Raw genomic sequence first — 20174 nt, forward strand, 5'->3', positions numbered from 1 at the left:
AACTTACCTCCTCCTGCTGCTTCCTCCTGGAGCTCCCTCCCCCCCTCCCGCGAGTATCGCGGGTCCCGCCCCTTGTTTAATGTATTTATTGAATCTATGAATTTTAACTTGTGGTATTTGATTTTAACTTTTGTTGTACATTGCCCAGAGCCCCGTGTAAAACTTACCTCCTCCTGCTGCTTCCTCCTGGAGCTCCCTCCCCCCCTCCCGCGAGTATCGCGGGTCCCGCCCCTTGTTTAATGTATTTATTGAATCTATGAATTTTAACTTGTGGTATTTGATTTTAACTTTTGTTGTACATTGCCCAGAGCCCCGTGTACACAGGAATTGGCGATCTATCAATAAATAGATGAAGATGGGTGGCCATGTTAGTCCATCTGTAGCAGCAGAAAACAACAAGAGTCCAGCAGCACCGTAAAGGCTAACAGAATCTGTGGCAGGGTAGGAGCTTTCATGAGTTACTGCTCAATTCTTCAGTTCATATCCTGCCACAAATTTTGCTAGTCATTAAGGTGCTACTGGATTCTTGGTCTTTTCTACTGCTGTAGTATCTTGGCTTTGGCATTAAGGTTGTAGCTGTTCCTGTAGGTTAGGAGGACATTCTTGATTTTCCATTTTCCACAGGGAGGGACTGTGGCTCCTTGATACAGCATCTACTTGGTATGCAGGAAGTCCCAGGTTCAACCCCGGCATCTCTAGTTCTGACGATGCGAAAGCCCTCAGTCTGAGATCTTCGGAGAACTGTTGCCAGGTTGTGTAGACAATACTGATCCTGATGGACCAAAAGGTGTAAATCGGTATAAGGCAGCTTCATGTGGACATAAGAACATAAGAAAAGCCATGTTGGATCAGGCCAATGGCCCAGTCCAACACTCTGTGTCACACAATGGCCAAAACCCAGGTGCCATCAGGAGGTCCACCAGTAGGCCCAGAGCATAACTGCCCCAGACTGAGTGTTCCATCTAGACATTGTGGCTAATTCATTTATTTAAAGCCCCACCTGAAAATGGGGTAACCCCACCAAGGGTGGAAAGGCTGGCCCTGCATGTGTTTCTTGGATAGGAGTAATTTGAACCCTGGTCTTTCTGACTGGCGTGCTACCTTCTGGCTCCCAGTTCAGCCACCTTCAGACAGTTCCAGTCAATTTCGATCCTTTATGTTCCTTTCAGTCTTTGACTACTGCAGTCTAAACGTGGGGGGGGGGAGATCACACCATCAAGTTCCGTTTAAGCACAAACCCTGTTGAGATGGGGAGGGGGATACATGGAAGCAGTACTGATGAACTACGCCCGTACTCCCCCTTCCCATTAAAATATTAAAAGCCGCTGTTGAATTACATCCCCGCACACGAGGACCTGCCGTACAAAGTAATCCGAAATCACGGCCTACAGTTTATAAATTCAAAGGAGTGTGGGGGGAAATTATGGGCCACAATGATCCCTACAGCTGTCCAAGCCTAGAAATCAAAGCCTAATTAATGCTAGAAAAATACTCTTAATCCTCCTGAGTGAACAGTTCCACTCAACGTACAGTCCAATCTTTTGTTTTGGAGGGTGGTGGTGGTGGTGGGGAGCAGTGTGATGGAGGAGGCAGGAGGGAAGAGCCGGGTTAGAACAGCAGAGGCGTAATTCAAAAGCTCTCCAGCAGCACGCTCCGGCTTGGAAATGTATTTTATTCAACACACACTCGCGTGCAGACACACACACGCATGTAACACACAAAAAGATAAACACTGCATGTGTTTTCTTCTTTTGTCAATAAATGTGAAGCGATTTTTTCCCCTCCTCCCTCCGGCCCGACCCCTTGAAACCACACGCTTGACATAAAAGCTCTTTTATAAACCATGCTTAACATCACAGAGAGAAGCGAGGCAGCTGTGCGCTGTTATTGTGTGCACGGTAAATCAGGCACAAAAAAAGGGGCAGCGCAGCGGGACACTGGGAGGGTAAGAAGCGCACTTAACCCCCTGCGCACCCTGTTGCTCCATTTCTTTCCCTCTTAAGTCCCCACCCCACCCCCGCCTTTACACTCGGCACTGTACCTGTCACGGATGTAACAGGCCGTTTTCAATCTAAATCTTGTTATGGATTAATAAGCAAACACTTTCTCGCTTATTATGCAATTTATCATGATGAAAATTGCATTGGTCTCCTCAAGGCTACATGCTGATACATTCATTTATTCAGCGGCTCTGTATATACGGAGAGAGCAATACTAATCTTTGTGACAGCTAGGGAGGTGTACTGGGAAGCCGAAAATAGAATCCCTGAAAAACTGTACCTGGTCTTTATGAAAGCAGTGCTTAATGCACAGGCATGCACAATGCGCATTTCTCAATCTCCCCCCCCCCGGGTTTTTGGGGAAAGGATTTTAATTAAAACACTTCCTTCGGAATCAGCACCACACATGTATTTCCTGGGCTCAAGTAACATAGTTTTAACTGATGTCTGAAAATCTGTTTCACTGATGCCACGGAATACAAAGAGTCACTATCAATATGCACCTCTTCATAATGTACACAAAGCACAAAGTTGAGTCATCCGATGACTCAGAGTGATTAGTAGGTGCAATTGGAAAGAGAAAAAAAAAGGTATCCTGCAGGTTCATTCTAACCACATGGAAATCCACATCAATCACATGGTATTGAACAGTTTTTTGTTTTTTTAAAAAAAAATCCTGTTCAGTGCAACAGTACATAATAATACTAAAAAGGATTAAGAAAGTAAATAGTTTTCAGAATAATAAAGTTAGTATATGCACACACAATGTACAAAACTGAATAATAATATTTTTAAAAAATCAAATAGTGCCAGATGCGGGAAAGAATCCAAGGTTAAATCCATTTTTATCAACAAACAAAAATGAATTAGTATTTCACAGTATTTCTAAGGTAGTATTTCCCCCCCAAAACTAAAACCATAAACAAAAAAACAAAACAGGCATATAGAGATTGACATTTTTAACTATGATACATTCTGATAAGAAGTGAGACAATTTTAAATGTAAACATTTATAATTCCCTGGAATTACTTTAGAGTTTTATTGAATTTCAGATGTTATTAATCTTTGTAAGAAGTGTTACCAGATAAGTGCACTGAAAGCACATACAAAAAAAATCTTGATGTATCCGAATCTGTTTATGTGCTAAATGCAAACTGTAGTTCTAAGACCGCTGAGAGAAGCATGGGTTTTTTTTTCCTCCCTCACTATCCATTCCATAAATAATTAAATGATGGAAACTAGTGCAAAATTCATCAAGGGAAAAAGTATTTTGAGCTTGACAGCAGTTATCTTATTTATACATGCAAGAGTATGCTTCCTCATCCATGACATTTATATTCTCAGATGCTGAACATGTCTTGGAATAATTTTTTTTGGCTAGCAGTGTACAGATCAAAACACATTCTTGTCTCCAGGATGCCTTTATTGTCTCTTTTTCACCAGGTAGGGTACATAAAATGATAATATCACTAAAGAACAGTAGATAACATTCAGCCAGTTCCCCCAACAAAACAGTATTAAGATATATTACTTACAGTGTCATAAGCCACTGACGCATATTAGGCTATGACTGTTAAAAAAAAATTATTCACTTAAGTAGGAACGTCTTCTTTTTTGGCAATTTTTTTTAAAAAAAACCCTAAACTCTGAACATCAGGATTCTAATATAACTTAAGCCATGAGAAACAGATAGGAAATTGTGGTTTGGTTATGTTTGAGACCTTGGAACCAATGACGCAACTGTCAATATAGCCAAAACTGTTTTTATTTGGTGGCATAGATCTATCTATTGGTGATTAAAAAACTGTTGCACTTTGTTTTTATTACTTGTGAAAAGTTAGCACAAAAGTAGCTAATCAGAGGTTATAAATCTAATCGATTTAACGAGGCCTGTATTGGAATGAAATCTAATTTTTGTGTGAATCTGTATTATATCAACTTTTGTTATGCCCTTTGGCTAAATATAACAATGTTTGACTTGCAGACAGTGTGTGTGTGTGTGTGTGTGTGTGTGTGTGTGTGTGTTAAGCATGGGGATGCCAATCTCAAGGTGGGATCTGGGGATCTCCTGAAATTACAGCTCATCTCCAGACTACAGAGATCAGTTCTGCAGGAGAAAATGGAGTCTATGGCCGTGTACCCCACTGAGGTCCCTGTCCTCCCCCAGGCTCTACCCCCCAAATCTCTGGGAGTTTCCCAACTTGCTTTTGGCAACCCTAAGCAAGAAGTAAACATCAAAAGTTTGGATTTTTCAAGTCATAACGAATGGCAACATAAAAAGCCACCCGATACAAGGTTCTGTCCATGTCTCGAAGGCTGCTAGTGCCACAATTATGAGTGCTTCATGAAAAGGCGAACATATCTATGCAACAGAGCAAGCCTAGAGAATGGCTTAATTTACCTGCAATTATATTTGATATACTATACAAATGCAGTTATAAATTTCAGCACGTCACCACTACAACTTCTGCATTTCTATTTTGCTTCTGGTGAAGGACTGCGATAGTCGGAATAGAGCAGAGAAGTACCAGCTGTATTCTCAGTTATCTTGCGGGTTATATTTTTCAGAACCGAGTGAATACCTTGTGCGCATATTTTCCATGAAACAGAACTCAAATTGTAAGGGGGGGGGGGAAGGATGATACACAAAAGTATCTATACAGATTCCTCAAGGTCATTTTAATTGGTATATGCCGATTACGTAACTGCAGGTCGCTGGGCTTGAACAGTGTATGAATTTAAAGGAGAAAAAAAGGTCTTCCAGTACACATATTGAAATCTGAGTCAGATTGAAAACCGGAAAAGAATCACTGTGATCACTCATGCAAGGGAAAACACGAGCAACTCATTAACACGATTATGAAAATAGGACGATGTATATAGCATTGTTGAAAAAAGGAATCGTTGAGTCCCCTTGTATGGAGTATGCTAGTTGCATTAAAGTATTTCAGGAGCCTCTGTTTGTTTGTTTGTTTTAAGCAAATATGATAAGCTTTCAAGAAGCTCAAAAAGCAAACCGTTACATCCTCCTTGAACTGGAATGGCAAGATTGCTACACTGAATTAACAACTTGTTTTGGGGGGAAAGTTGCGTAGAAATTGAATGACATTTTGTAATTTTGCATACTTTGTTTGTTATTATAACCACCGCTAAAAATGGTGTGGAATAGCCTGGTCTTAATACTCTTCAGCAAATAAAAGAAATATGAACTGATGTAACGGGCTTCCTTCTTATTTTGAGTGTGGCACTTATGATTCTATGAGTGTTGGACTGGATGGGCCATTGGCGTGATCCAACATGGCTTTTCTTATGTTCTAACCACAGATCAGAATGAGTGATAATAGGAAAACCAGGGTGCTTAATGAAACCCTACCTATAGCAACTTTCCCAGGGGCCTCCCACACACAATAGCTTTTTTTTAGGTGTACCACTACTTTTCTAAAAAGGCATGATTTGTATGCAACAAACAAGTGCTTGAAAACACATGTTCTGCACAAGCAGGCATCAGATAGTCAGGATTGGCTCTGGATACCCGTCAAGCATCCACTTGGTAGCAAACATGCGTTTGTAGCTGTATATTTTCCTCTGTTAAAAATTCTTTCTAGAACTTTCTTAGCTTGAGGGGGGAGCAGAGATACAGCTTAGGCAGTATGTACCCCATTTACCATTTTTGCTGCTCCTTTATGTAGTCCGGACATTGACCATGCTCCCTCTTTTAGGGCACAACATTCTATTTTTTTACAAAAACTTTACCCTCAGAACACAAGAATAGGGCCAGGATGTGACACACACATTTTATTGGTTATGTGGTGTCATCAGGAGGTCATATTAAAGTACAGGAAACAACACTATGCCATATTTTGGAGAAAGTACATGAAAAAAATGGCCCAACACAGCAACTGAAAGCATAGTCACCAGCATGGGAAAGCGGGGTTAAATCTTTGCACCTCATAATGACCCCTCCCCCTATAGCCGAAAAAGCCCCACCAGTTTGCAGCATGTGAATATAGTGCCGAAGTTCAGCTCATCGCTAATTGCATAACATATAAAAACACCCATAGTAAACATCAAACAAACAATCTGTCTCGGTTTCCCTGCTTTTCTCCTCACTATCCCTGAAATTTTGGGCTACAGTTGGATGAGAGAGATGAGGGACCACTAACGCAATTTCAGTATTTTCATAAAGCTAGGACTCACAGGATTATACGGATATAAAATTACATTTACTTTTCAGATTAAATTTGGAACAGATTCGTGCCTTAAACAACACACACACTTCCGCAAAGAAAAATAAAAGCTACCACCAATGGCTCCCTCTAAGCTATGGAGTCTTGTGAGCAAAAATTCTACTTTGTGAGCTACCGGCATTAAAGTTGGGAGTGAGCAGTTTGGCTGCTGCATAAATTAGCTTGCTCTGGAGCCATCCTTCCTGAGCTAAGACAAAAATGTGTGAACCAGAGGCTAAAAAAACTGTGAGCTGGCTCACACTAACTCAGCTTGGAGGGAACACTGGCTACCACCAATGCTCCCTCTAAGCTGTGGAATCTCGTGAGGAAAAATTCTACTTTGTGAGCTACTGGCATTAAAGTTGTGAGTGAGCGACTTGGCTACTGCATAAATTAGTTTGCTCTCGAGCCATCCTTCCTGAGCCAAGACAAAAATGTGTGAGCTGGAGGCTAAAAAAACTGCGAGCTAGCTCACACTAACTCAGTTTACAGGGAACACTGGCTACCACTATGGATCAATTCTCTGTAGAATGAATGCTGACCTGACCTGGATAGCCTAGGCTAGCCCGATCTTGGCGGAAGCTAAGCAAGAATGGCCCTGGGTAGTATATGGATGGGAGACCTCCAAGGAATTCCAGAGCCATGACACAGAGATAGGCAATGACAAACCCACCTCCGAATGTCTCTTGCCTTGAAAACCCTACGGGGTCACCGTAAGCTGTGACTTGATGGCACTTTCCACCCATCACCAGGATGAATGTTATTCAGACTACAGCTAAATATACTTAAAGTACAGGTCTGTGACTGAAGTTCATTCACTACAGTTTCATGTCTGCCAGAGAACTGAAGAAACAGCAGCAGATGCCAAACAACTTGTAGTTCAAAAGTTAGTAGTTAAATATTTTTTTAATTATTTTGTCAAGTGTTTAAAGATTTCCCATTGATGTTGATTGCCATTGATTTCCCATTGATCTTGATATTTTTAACTGTCCATAAATCTGTTTATGAATGGTTAAGCCAAACGTACAGATAAAGGCTTCTCTGCTATCCCCGCTAACCGGAACTCTTAAAATGATGGTTCCCAATAAAACACAAAGGGCAGGATCTGATTTAGGGCAGGAGTATGTAGAACTTGCTACCGACAGTGTTATGCGTCATAGAATCATAGTCCTGGCAGCATCTGAAAGTCATCTAGCTCAACTGGCTGCTTTGGATGCTGCATATGTTTTAACACATCAACCTGCTGACAACAGATGAGCCCACATTGTATTCTTTATGGCGTGTAACATGCTAAGACCAGGATGGAAACCAGCTTGTGTCACCAGATCGCAAACATCAGGAGTTTGCTAAAATAAGTCAGTCTGGCATTAGCTGTGTCCACAACATGGTGCCCAAAGGAGCCACAGTGCCCACCAATTAATTTCTGGGCACCCATTTGCTTGCTGAGTCTTAGCTTAGAAATGCAAAGGGAGGAAAGGATGGCGGGGGGGGGGGGAGGGAGCTTCAGACGGGTCTGTAGCTGCTGACTGACTGACTAGCAACATGCTGAGCTCATCCTGGATGGACCTGCGATTCTCTCCTCACGGCTGTGAAGGAGTACATTTCCCTCTTCCTTGGGACATTGAAAGCAGAGTACCTTCTCCGCAGCAATTAGTCCAATACTACCTTCAACAATCCTATGATTGTCCCTGCCACTATGGTAGCCATTTCCTGGTGACACACATCCCTGAAACGTCTGAAGATGTAACAAATTTGGGTGTGTGTGTGTCATGTACTACACTGCAGTAAACACAGCACTAAAATCGTCCTCAAACCATAGAGTTTTGCCCAAAAACCAGAGCGTCACCCAATGTCACCAACATATCTGCACCACTTCCAGGTGACGTAGGCATGTTGCTCCACATTGCTGGGGGGAGGGGATATTTCCTCCTGCTGGCCAGTTGGCCAGCGGTGGGCAGGAGCCCACAAACCCGGGGGATCCCCGGCCCCCAGCTAGGGACTGGCAACCCTACAAGAGGTCCCCCTCCCACGAACAGGAACTCAGTGTCACCAGATTCCACAAATGAAGTACATCACCATACGGCATTCCCAGCCAGTAATTTGAAGGGAAAGAAGTACGTACTTGGCAAGCTGTTTCTCAGCATCTGCGCAGAGCTCCAGCAGGCCCATCAAAACAGCGGACACGTCCATGTAAGGCTCCCACACTGTAAACCCTCGTCCTATGAGATCAATGGCGGTTCTCCTGATGGTGCTGTGTGGAGGAAGTTTGAGGCTGGGAGGCTGGAGCAGAAGGTATGTCAAAGCCTTACCTGTCGTATAAGAAAAAAACAAAAACAAACCCAGAGTCAGGAAAAGAGATCAAGCCTAATTCTCCTGATTTTAAATGTCTTTCTATGTGTTTTGAGGAGCTGCGGTGGCTCAAGTGGTTAAGACGCTGAACTGCAGGCTGTGGAAGGTCGGTAGTTCAGCTGTTCGAGACCTGAGTTGCCGCATGACAGAGTGAGCTCCTGTCTCTGGTTCCAGCTCCTGCCAACCAAGCAGTTCGAAAGAAAGAAATTGCAAGTAGATGAATAGGTACCGCTTCGGTGGGAAGGTAACAGCGTGTGCCTCGGCGTCTAGTCATGCCGGCCACATGACCACGGAAACGTCTTCGGACAGCACTGGCTCTTCGGCTTGGAAACAGAGATGAGCACCGCAATCCTAGAGTTGGATTCAACTGGCTTTCGAACAAGGGAAACCTTTATCTCTACCTTTATGTGTTTTGAAATAGCTGGTACCCAGCATGGAAACCTACTCATTAAGAAACCCATATCACTGAGCCCTGATATGACACAAGAACACACATGCACCTGGAAACTCATCCAATGGCCACTGGCTTTCTCAAGGGCTGCATTAAAGCAACAGCAGTAGCAGCAGCCCTTTGCAAACACCTGCCCACCACCAAAATGATCTTCTCTATTGAATCTGGGCCTTATTTAGTACAATTCTATTTCAGCTGAGAAACTCAGATATCCAAAGTTGCTGGTCCTCACACATCACCAAATTAGTATAGTTTATTATTATGGTCTTAAGGACAACATACAGAGTAAGCATCACCGAATTATACACAAAAGGAAAGAAGAAAAAGCAAAGTAAAAAGGCATGTGTGACGGATTGTAAAGAAAAGCAGGCTTTTTAAAATGCTGCTTGTGTCAGAGAGTCAGGGAGTTAATCTTCCCTGGAGAGAAGAGCTTATGTGATTGGCTGCTCTACTTACTCTCTGATTGGCCAGCATTGGGTGAGAGAGCACATAAAACAGCAGATCTGGAGGGAGAAGATTCATTCGCCTTTTGAGACGCTTTTGCTCTTGGTCTGAAATCTTCTGAAGGAAGAGACTTTGGGAGTCAGTGATTTATCTCAGGGACTGTTAGAAAAGTAGAAGAATAAGGACCCCCATTGTCTTAAATATATTAGAACTACTCTGAGGGAGAAACATTCTATGGTTCTATGATGCAATGTATCACAAAGAGCTCTTGGACAGCAGTATCAACACAAAGCCCTTGGTGAAACGTTATCTGCAGAAATCATTTGGGGTGGCAGTTTTCATACCTCCTCAGGCTCCATGACTACAGCGTTACAACTGAAAAAGCTCTAGCCCAGACTGAAGAAGAGCAAACTCTCTGAGGGGGCAGCATGAGTAAGCAGGAGTTGTTGAGAAAACTATAACTGCAGCACAAGTCCAAAGGGACACAGACCATCCTTGAGATATGTGGGTTCCAGATAAAAGATAAGAACCAGCTCCTAGATCAGAGCTCAAAAACCAATAAGTAATCAACAGAATTACTCCATAACACTTTTTGTACATTTAAAAAGTTTTGTGTGCAGCTCCAGGCACCACTGTGCGCTGAATCACTGTCTGGTAACATGTATGAACTAAACTCTGGATGAAAACCCACGCTTATCGTTGACCATCCCGAAGTCGTAACATGAAGGGCATCTTAAACGTGCAGTGTCTACCCTTTGATGGCACTGTAATATTATTTACTTTAGGGTTACCTCTTTGTGTGTGAGTGCGTCTGTCCTCTTTTGGGCTCTTTTAGGACACTGATGAAAATGTTCTCTTTTTGGGTTGGAAGGTTAGGAGCAGAGTTCCCTCTAAGCTGAGTTAGTGTGAGCTAGCTCACAGTTTTTTAGCCTCCAGCTCACACATTTTTGTCTCAGCTCAGGAAGAAGGGCTCCAGAGCGAACTAATTTATGCAGCAGCCAAATCGCTCACTCACAGCTTTAATGCCAGTAGCTCACAAAGTAGAATTTTTGCACACAGGACTCCATAGCTTAGAGGGAGCACTGATTAGGAGGATTCCTAGTTAGTAGCAATTACCACAGCTTAAATAGTAGGGAGTCTTTAAAATGAGATTTGTCACAGCAATCATTTGTTTGAAGTTGTCCGTCAGGAAATAGATCCTTCTCTTTTGCTTTTCAAAATATGGAAACCCTAATTTACTAGTTACAATTACAGAAATGTGGCGGAACAAAGATTCTGAAATGTACTTGTTCTGCCTACATATGCTCCCACCCTTCACAAGCTTCTTTACATCCCCCTTCCATCTTTGACATGAGGAAGATAAACCCACTTTATGCTCTAAGCAATGGAACATTCCTAACCTATGGCACAGTTAAATTCGTCCTGGCCAGTATATGATTGCTCGGAGAATGCATAGAGCAAGCAGCAGGCTTGCAACACAGCCGACATCATGCGGAGGGGAGTTGCTACATGAACTGGTACCTCCAAAGGGGGGGGGGTATGTGTGGCAATTGCAGCTTATAGCAGCTGCGTGACCCCCACACATAGGTGCGATGGCTCGTATAATCTGCAACTCGCTGGGACACCAACTACATTGGGGGCCTGCATCAGCTCTCTATGCTCTGAGGAGACCGAGCAGGTACCAAGCGGCATCTTAACCGGGCCTAAGCACATGCAGTCAGAAGCTCTCCCCGACACCCCGGCAAGAGTTGATCAAGCAGTTCTCGCAATAATGTCAACTGCTTTTCTACCAAGCTTTAATAGCGCGGGGGGGGGGGGAGAAAGCAGGCCTGCTAGACTCTAACGAGAATACATGCATAATCTTTAATGACCCCTTCACAACATGCTGGTGACATCATTTGAGCAACCACTAGAAGGGGCTTTCAATCTGTATGAATTGTGCTGTGTCAGGAATTAAATTCATGTGAGTAATACAGCAAGAGGAGAATGAAGGCGTCCTGGCCCTTCAACTTAACCTCGCCATGAATATGCTTCATGGCCGTGTGCTTAATTTAGTCCTTTTCTTTGGTTAAAAGCTGTTGCTTTTATAGATCCGACTATGATGGCAAACACAAGCAGGGGCCTTTGCCTGTGCAGGCAAAACAGACAGACAGCAGCAGGTCACTCATGGGAGTCCAAAACTCTGAGGAGAAACAAAATGGGAGTTTTGCAACAGCACTTTGAACAGCAGAAGAGAAGAGGAAGAGGATTTATACCCCGCCCTTCACTCGGCGTCTCAGAGAGGCTTACAAACTCCTTTCCCTTCCCCTCCCCACAACAGACAGCCTGTGAGGTAGGCGGGGTTGAGAGAGCTCTGAGAGAACTGCTCTTAAGAGAACAGCTCTGAGAGAGCTGTGGCTTGCCCAAGGTCACCCAGCAGCTGCATGTGGAGAAGTGGAGAATCAAACCCGGTTCTCCCGGGTTTAGAGTCCGCACTCCTAAGCACTACACCAAAGTGACTCAGAAGGAATAAGGGAAGGGGATGGGTACTTGCTCTCTGCGGAGATGCTGGCACGTAAGCTGCTGGCTAGAGGCTGGTGGGACCGCCTACTGCTCGCTGGGATTTTTCTAAAAATGCACAAATACAGCTGTGTGCTCAGTGGGCTTCTTTCTTCTGATTCCGCAAGGCATTTCTGTATTTAAGCAAGCCTGCACAGGGCCACTAAGCACCATTAGTTATGCTTTAAACTGTTAAGAGTATGCACCATCAGAGCATGCACAATGGCCTTCTAAACATAATATGCATCAGTGGAGACCATTAAGTCAGCCCAGCCCTGTCTCTGAGAATTTCAGACCCAGCGTAAATGTCTCCACTCACCCCCTTCTGCACTGAATTGCCTAATCTGATGGCAGAGAACTGCCTCTTTTTGCTTTGGTCTATGTGGTGCTTGAAGAGGGCCCAACCATGTTTGAGAACCCCTAGGTTAGAATGTCCTAACCTGGATGGCTCGGGCTAAGGAGTCCCTGGTTAGTACTTGGATGGGACCAGAGGTCATTTCGGGGGGGATCGCGGGGGATCGCAGTTCTGCCGGGTGAGGTACAGGGGGCGGGGCACATGATGAAGCCCCGCTCCCTGCTTCCGGCCGCCCCGCTTCCAGCCCTCATTCAGCCAGGAGGAGGCAGGAGAAGAGGGAGGGTAAGTTGCTTCCTCCCTGCCTCTCCCCACCCCTGCCTGCCTGGGGCCAGGGAGGGCCTTCGCGGGGCTTCCTTGCACTCCCGCCGGCCTTGCAGGTCCACCGCCGGGCCCCTGATGTCAGGGGGTGTGGCATATGCTAATGACAGGGGGTGTAGCATATGCTAATGAGTTATGCTAATGAGTTCCCCTAGCTCTTTTTCTACGAAACGACCCCTGGATGGGACACTACCAAGGAACAGCAGGGTCGCTATGCAGCGGACCAAGCTAGACTATTTGTCCATTAAGCGGTCTACCCCAAATACTAATTCTGCTACCACTAATTCCACTACCTGAGATTCTTTAATCCCAGGTACCAGGGATGGGATCTTCTGCATGTCTCCTACTACTAACTGTTGGGATTCTTTTTGAGTAAGTCAGCAGAGTATTAAGAGACTGAGTCCATGGTGTGTTTTAACATATAAAAGTTTACTATAAACCTAACATGGGAAAAAGGTACACAGGATATGAAAATAACAAAGAGCTAATATGGCTACATCCTTACAGCTAAAAGGTAAAACGGGAAGAGAATGGTGTCTCCTTCTCAGTCAGAACAAAGAGAGGAAAGAGAAGCCAATATGCTAAATACTTGACACCTTGGTTTCCAATCAGACTAGCAAGTTAGCTCCAAAGTTCCCGGGCATTCTATTATCTAAACAGGTTGGTTACAAACAAACATGTGACTTCCTGTTGATCATAACAAACATCATTAACCCTGTAAATACTGAAGTGTTTTGACTTGTAACACCCAACACTAACCTATAGTCCTTTTCTGCCGAAGTGAAAGGCGGCAGAACTAGAATCCAGGACTCCCAGAAAGTTTCAGCCTGATATCTTGAGGCTATTCCCAGAAGTACTACTTTTATGCAAACTATATTCCGTGGCCTGAGATGCTGTAGTGGGGGAAGGTTTTGGTCACTTAGCAACACTCAGTGTAAGTGGCCAATCATTATTAATTCATTTGGCATTCTTTGTAATAACATAAATCTTAGCAAACTAATTTGGTTTTAAAGTGCTTATAATAAGGAATCTCCAGAGGCTGTAACTTTAATTGAGCTATTAATGAACGTATTATTATCTTAAGGTGGCATTATTTTCTTCCATCGGCTCTTCAACCACTGATATCGAGAGACATTTGTTTTAGCTTGACTCAGTTCCTTGCATGTGTGTTCCATGCATGCCGTTACAAAGAGAGTTCCAGGTGGTTAAATGTTCTCTGTTCCGAAAAGCTTCCACGGTGGCAGCTGGTGGCAGCTGTGTATGTATCTTGCACCATCTGACAAGCAACAGGTAGAGGGCCAGTTTGGTGTAGTGGTTAGGAGTGCGGACTCTAGTCTGGGAGAACCGGGTTTGATTCCCCACTCCTCCACCTGCAGCTGCTGGTGTGACCTTGGGTCAGTCACAAGTTCTTTCAGAGCTGTTCTCTCAAGGACAGTCCTCGAGAGAGCTCTCTCAGCCCCACCTACCTCACAGGGTGTCTGTTGCGGAGAGGGGAAGAAAAAGGAGATTGTAAGCCGCTCTGAGACTCCTTTGGGTAGTGAAGGGCAGGGTATAAATCCAATCTCTTCTCCCACTTCTAAAAGCTTGAATAAAGGTTCCCTTGCTCGAAAGCCAGTCGAATCCGACTCTAGGGCTGCGGTGCTCATCTCCGTTTCAAAGCCGAAGAGCCAGCGCTGTCCGAAGACATTTCCGTGGTTATGTGGCTGGCATGACTAAACGCCGAGGCGCACGGAACGCTGTTACCTTCCGACTGAAGTGGTACCTATTTATCTACTTGCAATTTCTTGCTTTCGAACTGCTAGTTTGGCAGGAAAAAGCTTGAATACGGCTGTCCTAAGCCACCCACTTATACACTGGAAGGTAAAGAGGTACACTCAGTTGCAATGTTGGGGGGATGAAAAGATATGCCCCAAGATGATATATTTTGCAGGGGGAGAAGAACAAGTGACCAGTTGAGTGGCTGAATCCTTTCAGAGCCAGAGATCTTTCCCCCTAGTCATGCTCATGTGTTATGGATGCATGGCTCTGAGGTCAGGGAAGACTCTGGAGGAATTTCCCAGGGAAGTAAATACAAGGCTAGCAGAGATCTCAGTGGAGCTTGCTTGTTAATGTGCAGCAACAGGCACATGGAATATCGCTTGCGGCAGTTTGGATCGCACAGCTGACCTCAACCAAGGATTCTGGAGGAAAGCATCACTCGCTAAAGCTTAGATCTCTTTGAAGCTCTGCAAGGCCTTGTCGCTTAGTTAGGTTTTGCTGGTTAGGGTCTTGACTGGAAAGGATTTTTAGTTATAGGGCATATTTTTATAGGGCATTTTATTGTGCGCTTTCCAGATCAGGTCTGTAAGCAGTCTAACTAGATACCTGCAGACAGTCATGTATACTCTCTTCACATTCCTCCTTGCCCTCCAACATGTCTTGCGAAGCTGCATTTAAAAAAAATAAATGCTTTCATCCTTCCAATTTGCTGCCGTTAAGTCCATCCTATACTGATCTCCCTATGCGCTCTTCCAGCTTTATGGACACCAGTCGCTTTGGCACAACATCCCTATGCAGTGATGGGCTCTGAAAAGCACTTTGTACATTTACAGCTCTCTACAGATAACACAATAAACCCCACATTTTCATTTACATTTACTGCACCGGAGTTAACGGCTACATTCAATTAGGGAAAGTGACTGCGAACGTCGCGATCCATACTCTGCTACATCATCAGCTCCTAGCCTGTTAAATGCAAAATTAATTTGGTCTTCTCCTTCATACCCTTTTTTAAACTCCTTTTTTAAAAAAAAGAAAAAAAGGGGGGGGGGAAACCACACAGAAGGCCAGCCCCGGTACAACCCTCTGTCATATTAGTTTCCACATCCAGATCATGCATTCTGAAATCGCGATAATGAAACTTGTAATGGATTATTTTCATTTCCAAATGAAGCACGCTGAAATAATGAACTGCAGCAATCATCCATTAGTAAAATGTGAATGAGAGCTAAACAAGTAACTTTCCCAGATAGATGTAATTGATCATTACTCTGATGCTATTATACAGTGGCTCTTTTTAATATCATTCATTTAGCTACTTATTGCTGTGGTTGAGATAAAGTATTGATTTTTATGGGGTTCCCCCCCACCCACCTCCTGCAGGCAGTTCTCAAAACTCAGCTTCTTATGTTTGTTTTATTGAACACACCGCCTACCATATTTAGCCGCTAAGAGGAGCTGGCCAATCAGCATGTCTTCCTAGGCAGCCCAGTTTAACTGACTGGAGACCGAACTCCTTTTCAAAAGCACAGCGGCCGTCTCTTCCCGAGACACCCACACCGTGCGCATTTTAATTTATTAAACATTTCACTCCCGGACCCTTTAAGCCTCCCCTTTATTTAAATAAAGCACCCCGGCCCTTGAACGCTAACACATCAGCAAACACCTATAACTACCTACAGACGCTCTTAAATATTTCTCATGTCAACATTTATCTTGTTTAAATTGAGGTGGGGGAAAGGGGGGGGGGAGACGAACTAAACAAAAAAAGTCACTGGGCTGCCCACTTCTCAGTCTGGACATCTTTGTTTAAGCTTTGACTTGGCTTAAATGAACGAATTAATATTGACAAAAACATCAACTAAGCTAATGAGTTGTTAGTTAAGGCAATAAACATGTCACATTAGAGTCAGCGCAGTGAAGAGGTAATTAGCCCCAGAAAAGCCTCGGCTGATTGGCGCTGTTGCGATCCTTTGCTCTTAACCTTTGAGTCCATTATCTAGGGCAGGATGAGCAGCAGCACCTATGCTAATGCAAAATCCGCCGATACGCATCGGCCTTGGTACAGTAGCCAAGGCTTGCATTAGCGAGGAGGGGCAGAGGCAGGGGCCTTGCATATTTACTCAGCGTCTGCTGACAAGTGTACATAATAGCTCAAAGGATTACAATCAGCTACAGGGGCCAGTGAGTTTTGCAAAATACGAATGGGCAACGACAGGACAGGACAGAGCTGGCAAGCACCCTTTTGGGTGGGGCACGTTGGCTAAGTTTTTTCTTTGTAATGGTTCGTGCTTCCATCACGCCCCAGATCAGAGCTCCCTGTTCTAGCCCGTGTGCAGCTTTGGGAGAGGAACAAAAATCACACCCTCTTATCCAAATGGCAGTGGGTAGCTCATGCCAAATAACGAGAGGCCTATCCGAATGACGTCTACAGCTTATGAGTGCAAATATCAAAAACCACTACAATAAAATGAAATATTATTAATAGCCTTCTGTTTTACGCAGTGAACTTCAAGAGCTGAAAGTAGGCCAGATGTGATCTGATCTAAACAGGGCCGGCTTCAGGTTTTGGGGGGCCCTGGGCAGACAGTGCCTGGGGGCCCCTCATGCCCTCCCCCCCCCACACCTGCATGCTCTGCACTGCCTGTGCATCCTTCTCTTGCTCACAAGCTGTCCCACTGCCCATGCTCAGTTGCCTGTACCACCTGCCACTGCCATCAGGAGTGCCACCACTGTGCTCTACCCACATGCCATTCCTTAATGACTCTGGGTGGTTGGGGGCATGAGTACAGACAGGTGGTGGAGGGGTCAATGCAGAAATCCTGTGTATTTATATCTCTTTCATTGCTTCAGTTGGGTAGCTGTGTTGGTCTGCAGTAGAAGATACTACTGGACTTGAATCTTGTCCTTATAAAATATTCTAACAGCCAACTTTACGTTGATCTGCAGATAACTTAAATCTGTAGATCAGGGCCAGATGGAGAGAAAGGACGGTGTTCTAAAAACTTGGAGGAACCACCAGGTTTGCAGGGGGGGAAAAATAATAATTAAAAAACTTACTAAAAGGCCCTGACCTGGATAGCCCAGGCAAGCCCTGTCTCCTCAGTTCATGGAAGCCAAGCGGTATTTCTTCTGGAAACTTCTGCACATCAGGTGAGGTCCCTGGCAAGTATTCGGATGAGAGACATCCAAAGAATACCAGGGCTGGGAGGCAGAGGCAGGCTATCAAGCCACTCCTCTGAATGTCCTCCGTGCCCCAGCAGGAGTCACCAGAGGTCGCCATGACTTCCAGGCACACATGCACGCATTTTTTCTTTTTTTAAAAAAAACTTATTAAAAGTGGACAGTATGGTTAACCCCCTCCCCCAAATCTTGGCACCTGTGCAGAGCTGCCACTGTAGCCAGGCCTACTTCTTTTCAGAACACTGTGAGCCTGCAGTCCTAAGGGTGGGGCGCGGGGGGGCAGGTGCTACTGCCACGAACCCTACCATTGCTTCCTCTCCTCACCAGCTTCTGAGCCGCAGAGGTGCTGGAGTTGTGGGCAGCCCTCTGTGGCTGCTGCCAATGCCAGGCAGCTTCTCCCACTGCTGGGTCACAAGAGCCGGGATTGTCTGGGGGGCAGGCCTCCTCTGCCTTTGTCCTTGCCCACCCTGGCAGGTCCTACGGGGTCAGCTGCAGCGGCATCGCCATCAGGCAGACGCCGTAGAAGCTGGTTGACGCTCTGTGGCTGTTGCCGCTGTCGCGCATCCTGCTCCTGCTGCTGGGGCACAACGGGCTGGCATGGGCCCCGTGTGAGGGTGCTGGGCAGATGGTGCTAGGACGGAGCTGGGCAGGCAGTCTGGAGGTGCCCTGACCAGAAAGCTGGGACAGGGCTGGTGGGAGTGCAGGCCATGAGAGAGACAGACAGGCCCCATGAGCCAGGGATGAGCCAGCAGCGGGCGGGATCCAAGTAACTGACTGAGGGAGGGAGAGAAAGAAAGAGAGTAATGGAGGGGAGAAAGCAAGATAGATAGATGTAGTGGGAGGGAGAAAGACACAGGGCGATTCTGCATCTCGCATTCGCTCCACGTTTTCTCAACTGGGAGGAAAAAGTACAGCTCAACACCTGGAGGGCAACGCTGTACTGACTGCAAAGTCACCCCTGAACAGCCATAAAACGGCTGTAAATCTATGCAGAAGGTACCATAAAATCCGGAAGATCAAAGAAAGGGAAAGCGACCTGGAGTGTGGAGGCTACCATAAAATCCGATGATCAAAGGAAGCGGAAGCAGCATGAAATGCAGAGGGGGATTTCTGTTGTGGGTTAGATAAAACAATGGAGGGAAAAACCAATGCAGTGCTGAACCTTTCCTCCAGGAATTTGTCTAATCTGCTTTTACAGCCATCTATGCTTGAGCAGTGGCTCAAGTGGTTAGGACGCTGAACTGCAGGCTGGAAGGTCTGTAGTTCAACAGTTCAAGACCCGAGTGTGCCGCATGACAGAGTGAGCTCCCATCTCTGGTTCCAGCTCCTGCCAACCTCGCAGTTCAAAAGCAAGAAATTGCAAGTAGATAAATAGGTACTGCTTCGGTGGGAAGGTAACAGCATTCTGTGCGCCTTGGCGTTTAGTCATGCTGGCCACATGACCACGGAAAAGTCTTCGGACAGCGCTGGCTCTTCGGCTTGGAAACAGAGATGAGCACCACAACTATAGAGTCGGATTCAACTGGCTTTCGAGCAAGGAAAACCTTTACCTATATGCTTGGAGTGATCGCCATATCCAGTGGCAGTGAAGTCTGTAGTTCTCAATGGTAAATTAGCACTTCCTTTTGTCTATCCTGATTCCACATTAAGTTCACTGGATGACTCCCAAGTTCCAGTATTATGGGAGAGGGAGAAAAAGTCCTCTCTATCTATCCCAGGGATAATTTTAAAAACCTCTATCATTGGTTATCTTTTTTTCTAAACTGAAAAGTCTCAATCTTTTTAATCTTTATCATGGGGAAGGTGCTCCAACTTCTTGGTCTGCACTCTGCACTTTTCCCAGCTCTGAAAATATCTCTGCTGAGCAATGTTCCCTCTAAGCTGAGTTGGTGTGAGCTAGCTCACACCAACTCAGCTTAGAGGGAACACTGCTGCTGAGATACATAACTGGAACAGTACGTAGTATTCCAGATGAGGCCACATCACAGATCTACACAGGACATTATTATTACTATGTATGTTACAGTCCACCTTTTTCATTGAGACTCAAGGCATATTTACACAGGAAGGCAATGTGACCATCTAATAAACAATGTACTAGGACTCGGATTACAGATACCTGAGACAGGCACAGAATATTATACATGATTCAGAATTATATCATTAGATGCAATGTAGAAAAATGTTATCACATCAGTAGAAAATAATGCCGTAGCAGCAAGTGAGTACCTACGGTAAATAGATAATGCATCCTATATTCTTTATCTTTCATCTCTTTCCTATTTATTTATTTTTCAGATTTTTTTTTACCCTGCCCTCCCGGCCGGAGCCAGATCAGGGCGGCTTACATAAAAGCAGATAGTTACATTAAAAGCATAATTACAATTAAAACAAATTATAAAATCATAGTAAAGTGCTAGTAGTTGTAGTTAGTGTTCATATGATGGTAGCAGCCAGTAGCCTACTCAGATAACCAATAGAATATATAATGCCATCTCTATGACAACAAAATACTTCTGCTTAGAGATGTAAAATTTCCGGAAATTTTGAA

The 20174-nt window shown here is 44.8% G+C and overlaps 1 protein-coding gene across 1 annotated transcript in view; it reads right to left on the reverse strand.

Moving 5' to 3' along the window:
* The window catches only part of WDR7 (WD repeat domain 7), a gene marked incomplete at its 5' end in the record, with an annotated part of 300870 nt that overhangs the window by 109218 nt on the left and 171478 nt on the right, over positions 1-20174 (reverse strand). Inside the window, one exon of the mRNA XM_015405476.1 lies at positions 8350-8536. Coding sequence (XP_015260962.1) covers positions 8350-8536 — 187 coding nt within the window. The remainder of the gene's footprint in view (positions 1-8349; positions 8537-20174) is intronic.

This window comes from Gekko japonicus, unplaced genomic scaffold, assembly GCF_001447785.1.
Source record: "Gekko japonicus isolate JY-2015 unplaced genomic scaffold, Gekko_japonicus_V1.1 scaffold2013, whole genome shotgun sequence".
Taxonomy (NCBI): Eukaryota; Metazoa; Chordata; class Lepidosauria; order Squamata; family Gekkonidae; genus Gekko; species Gekko japonicus.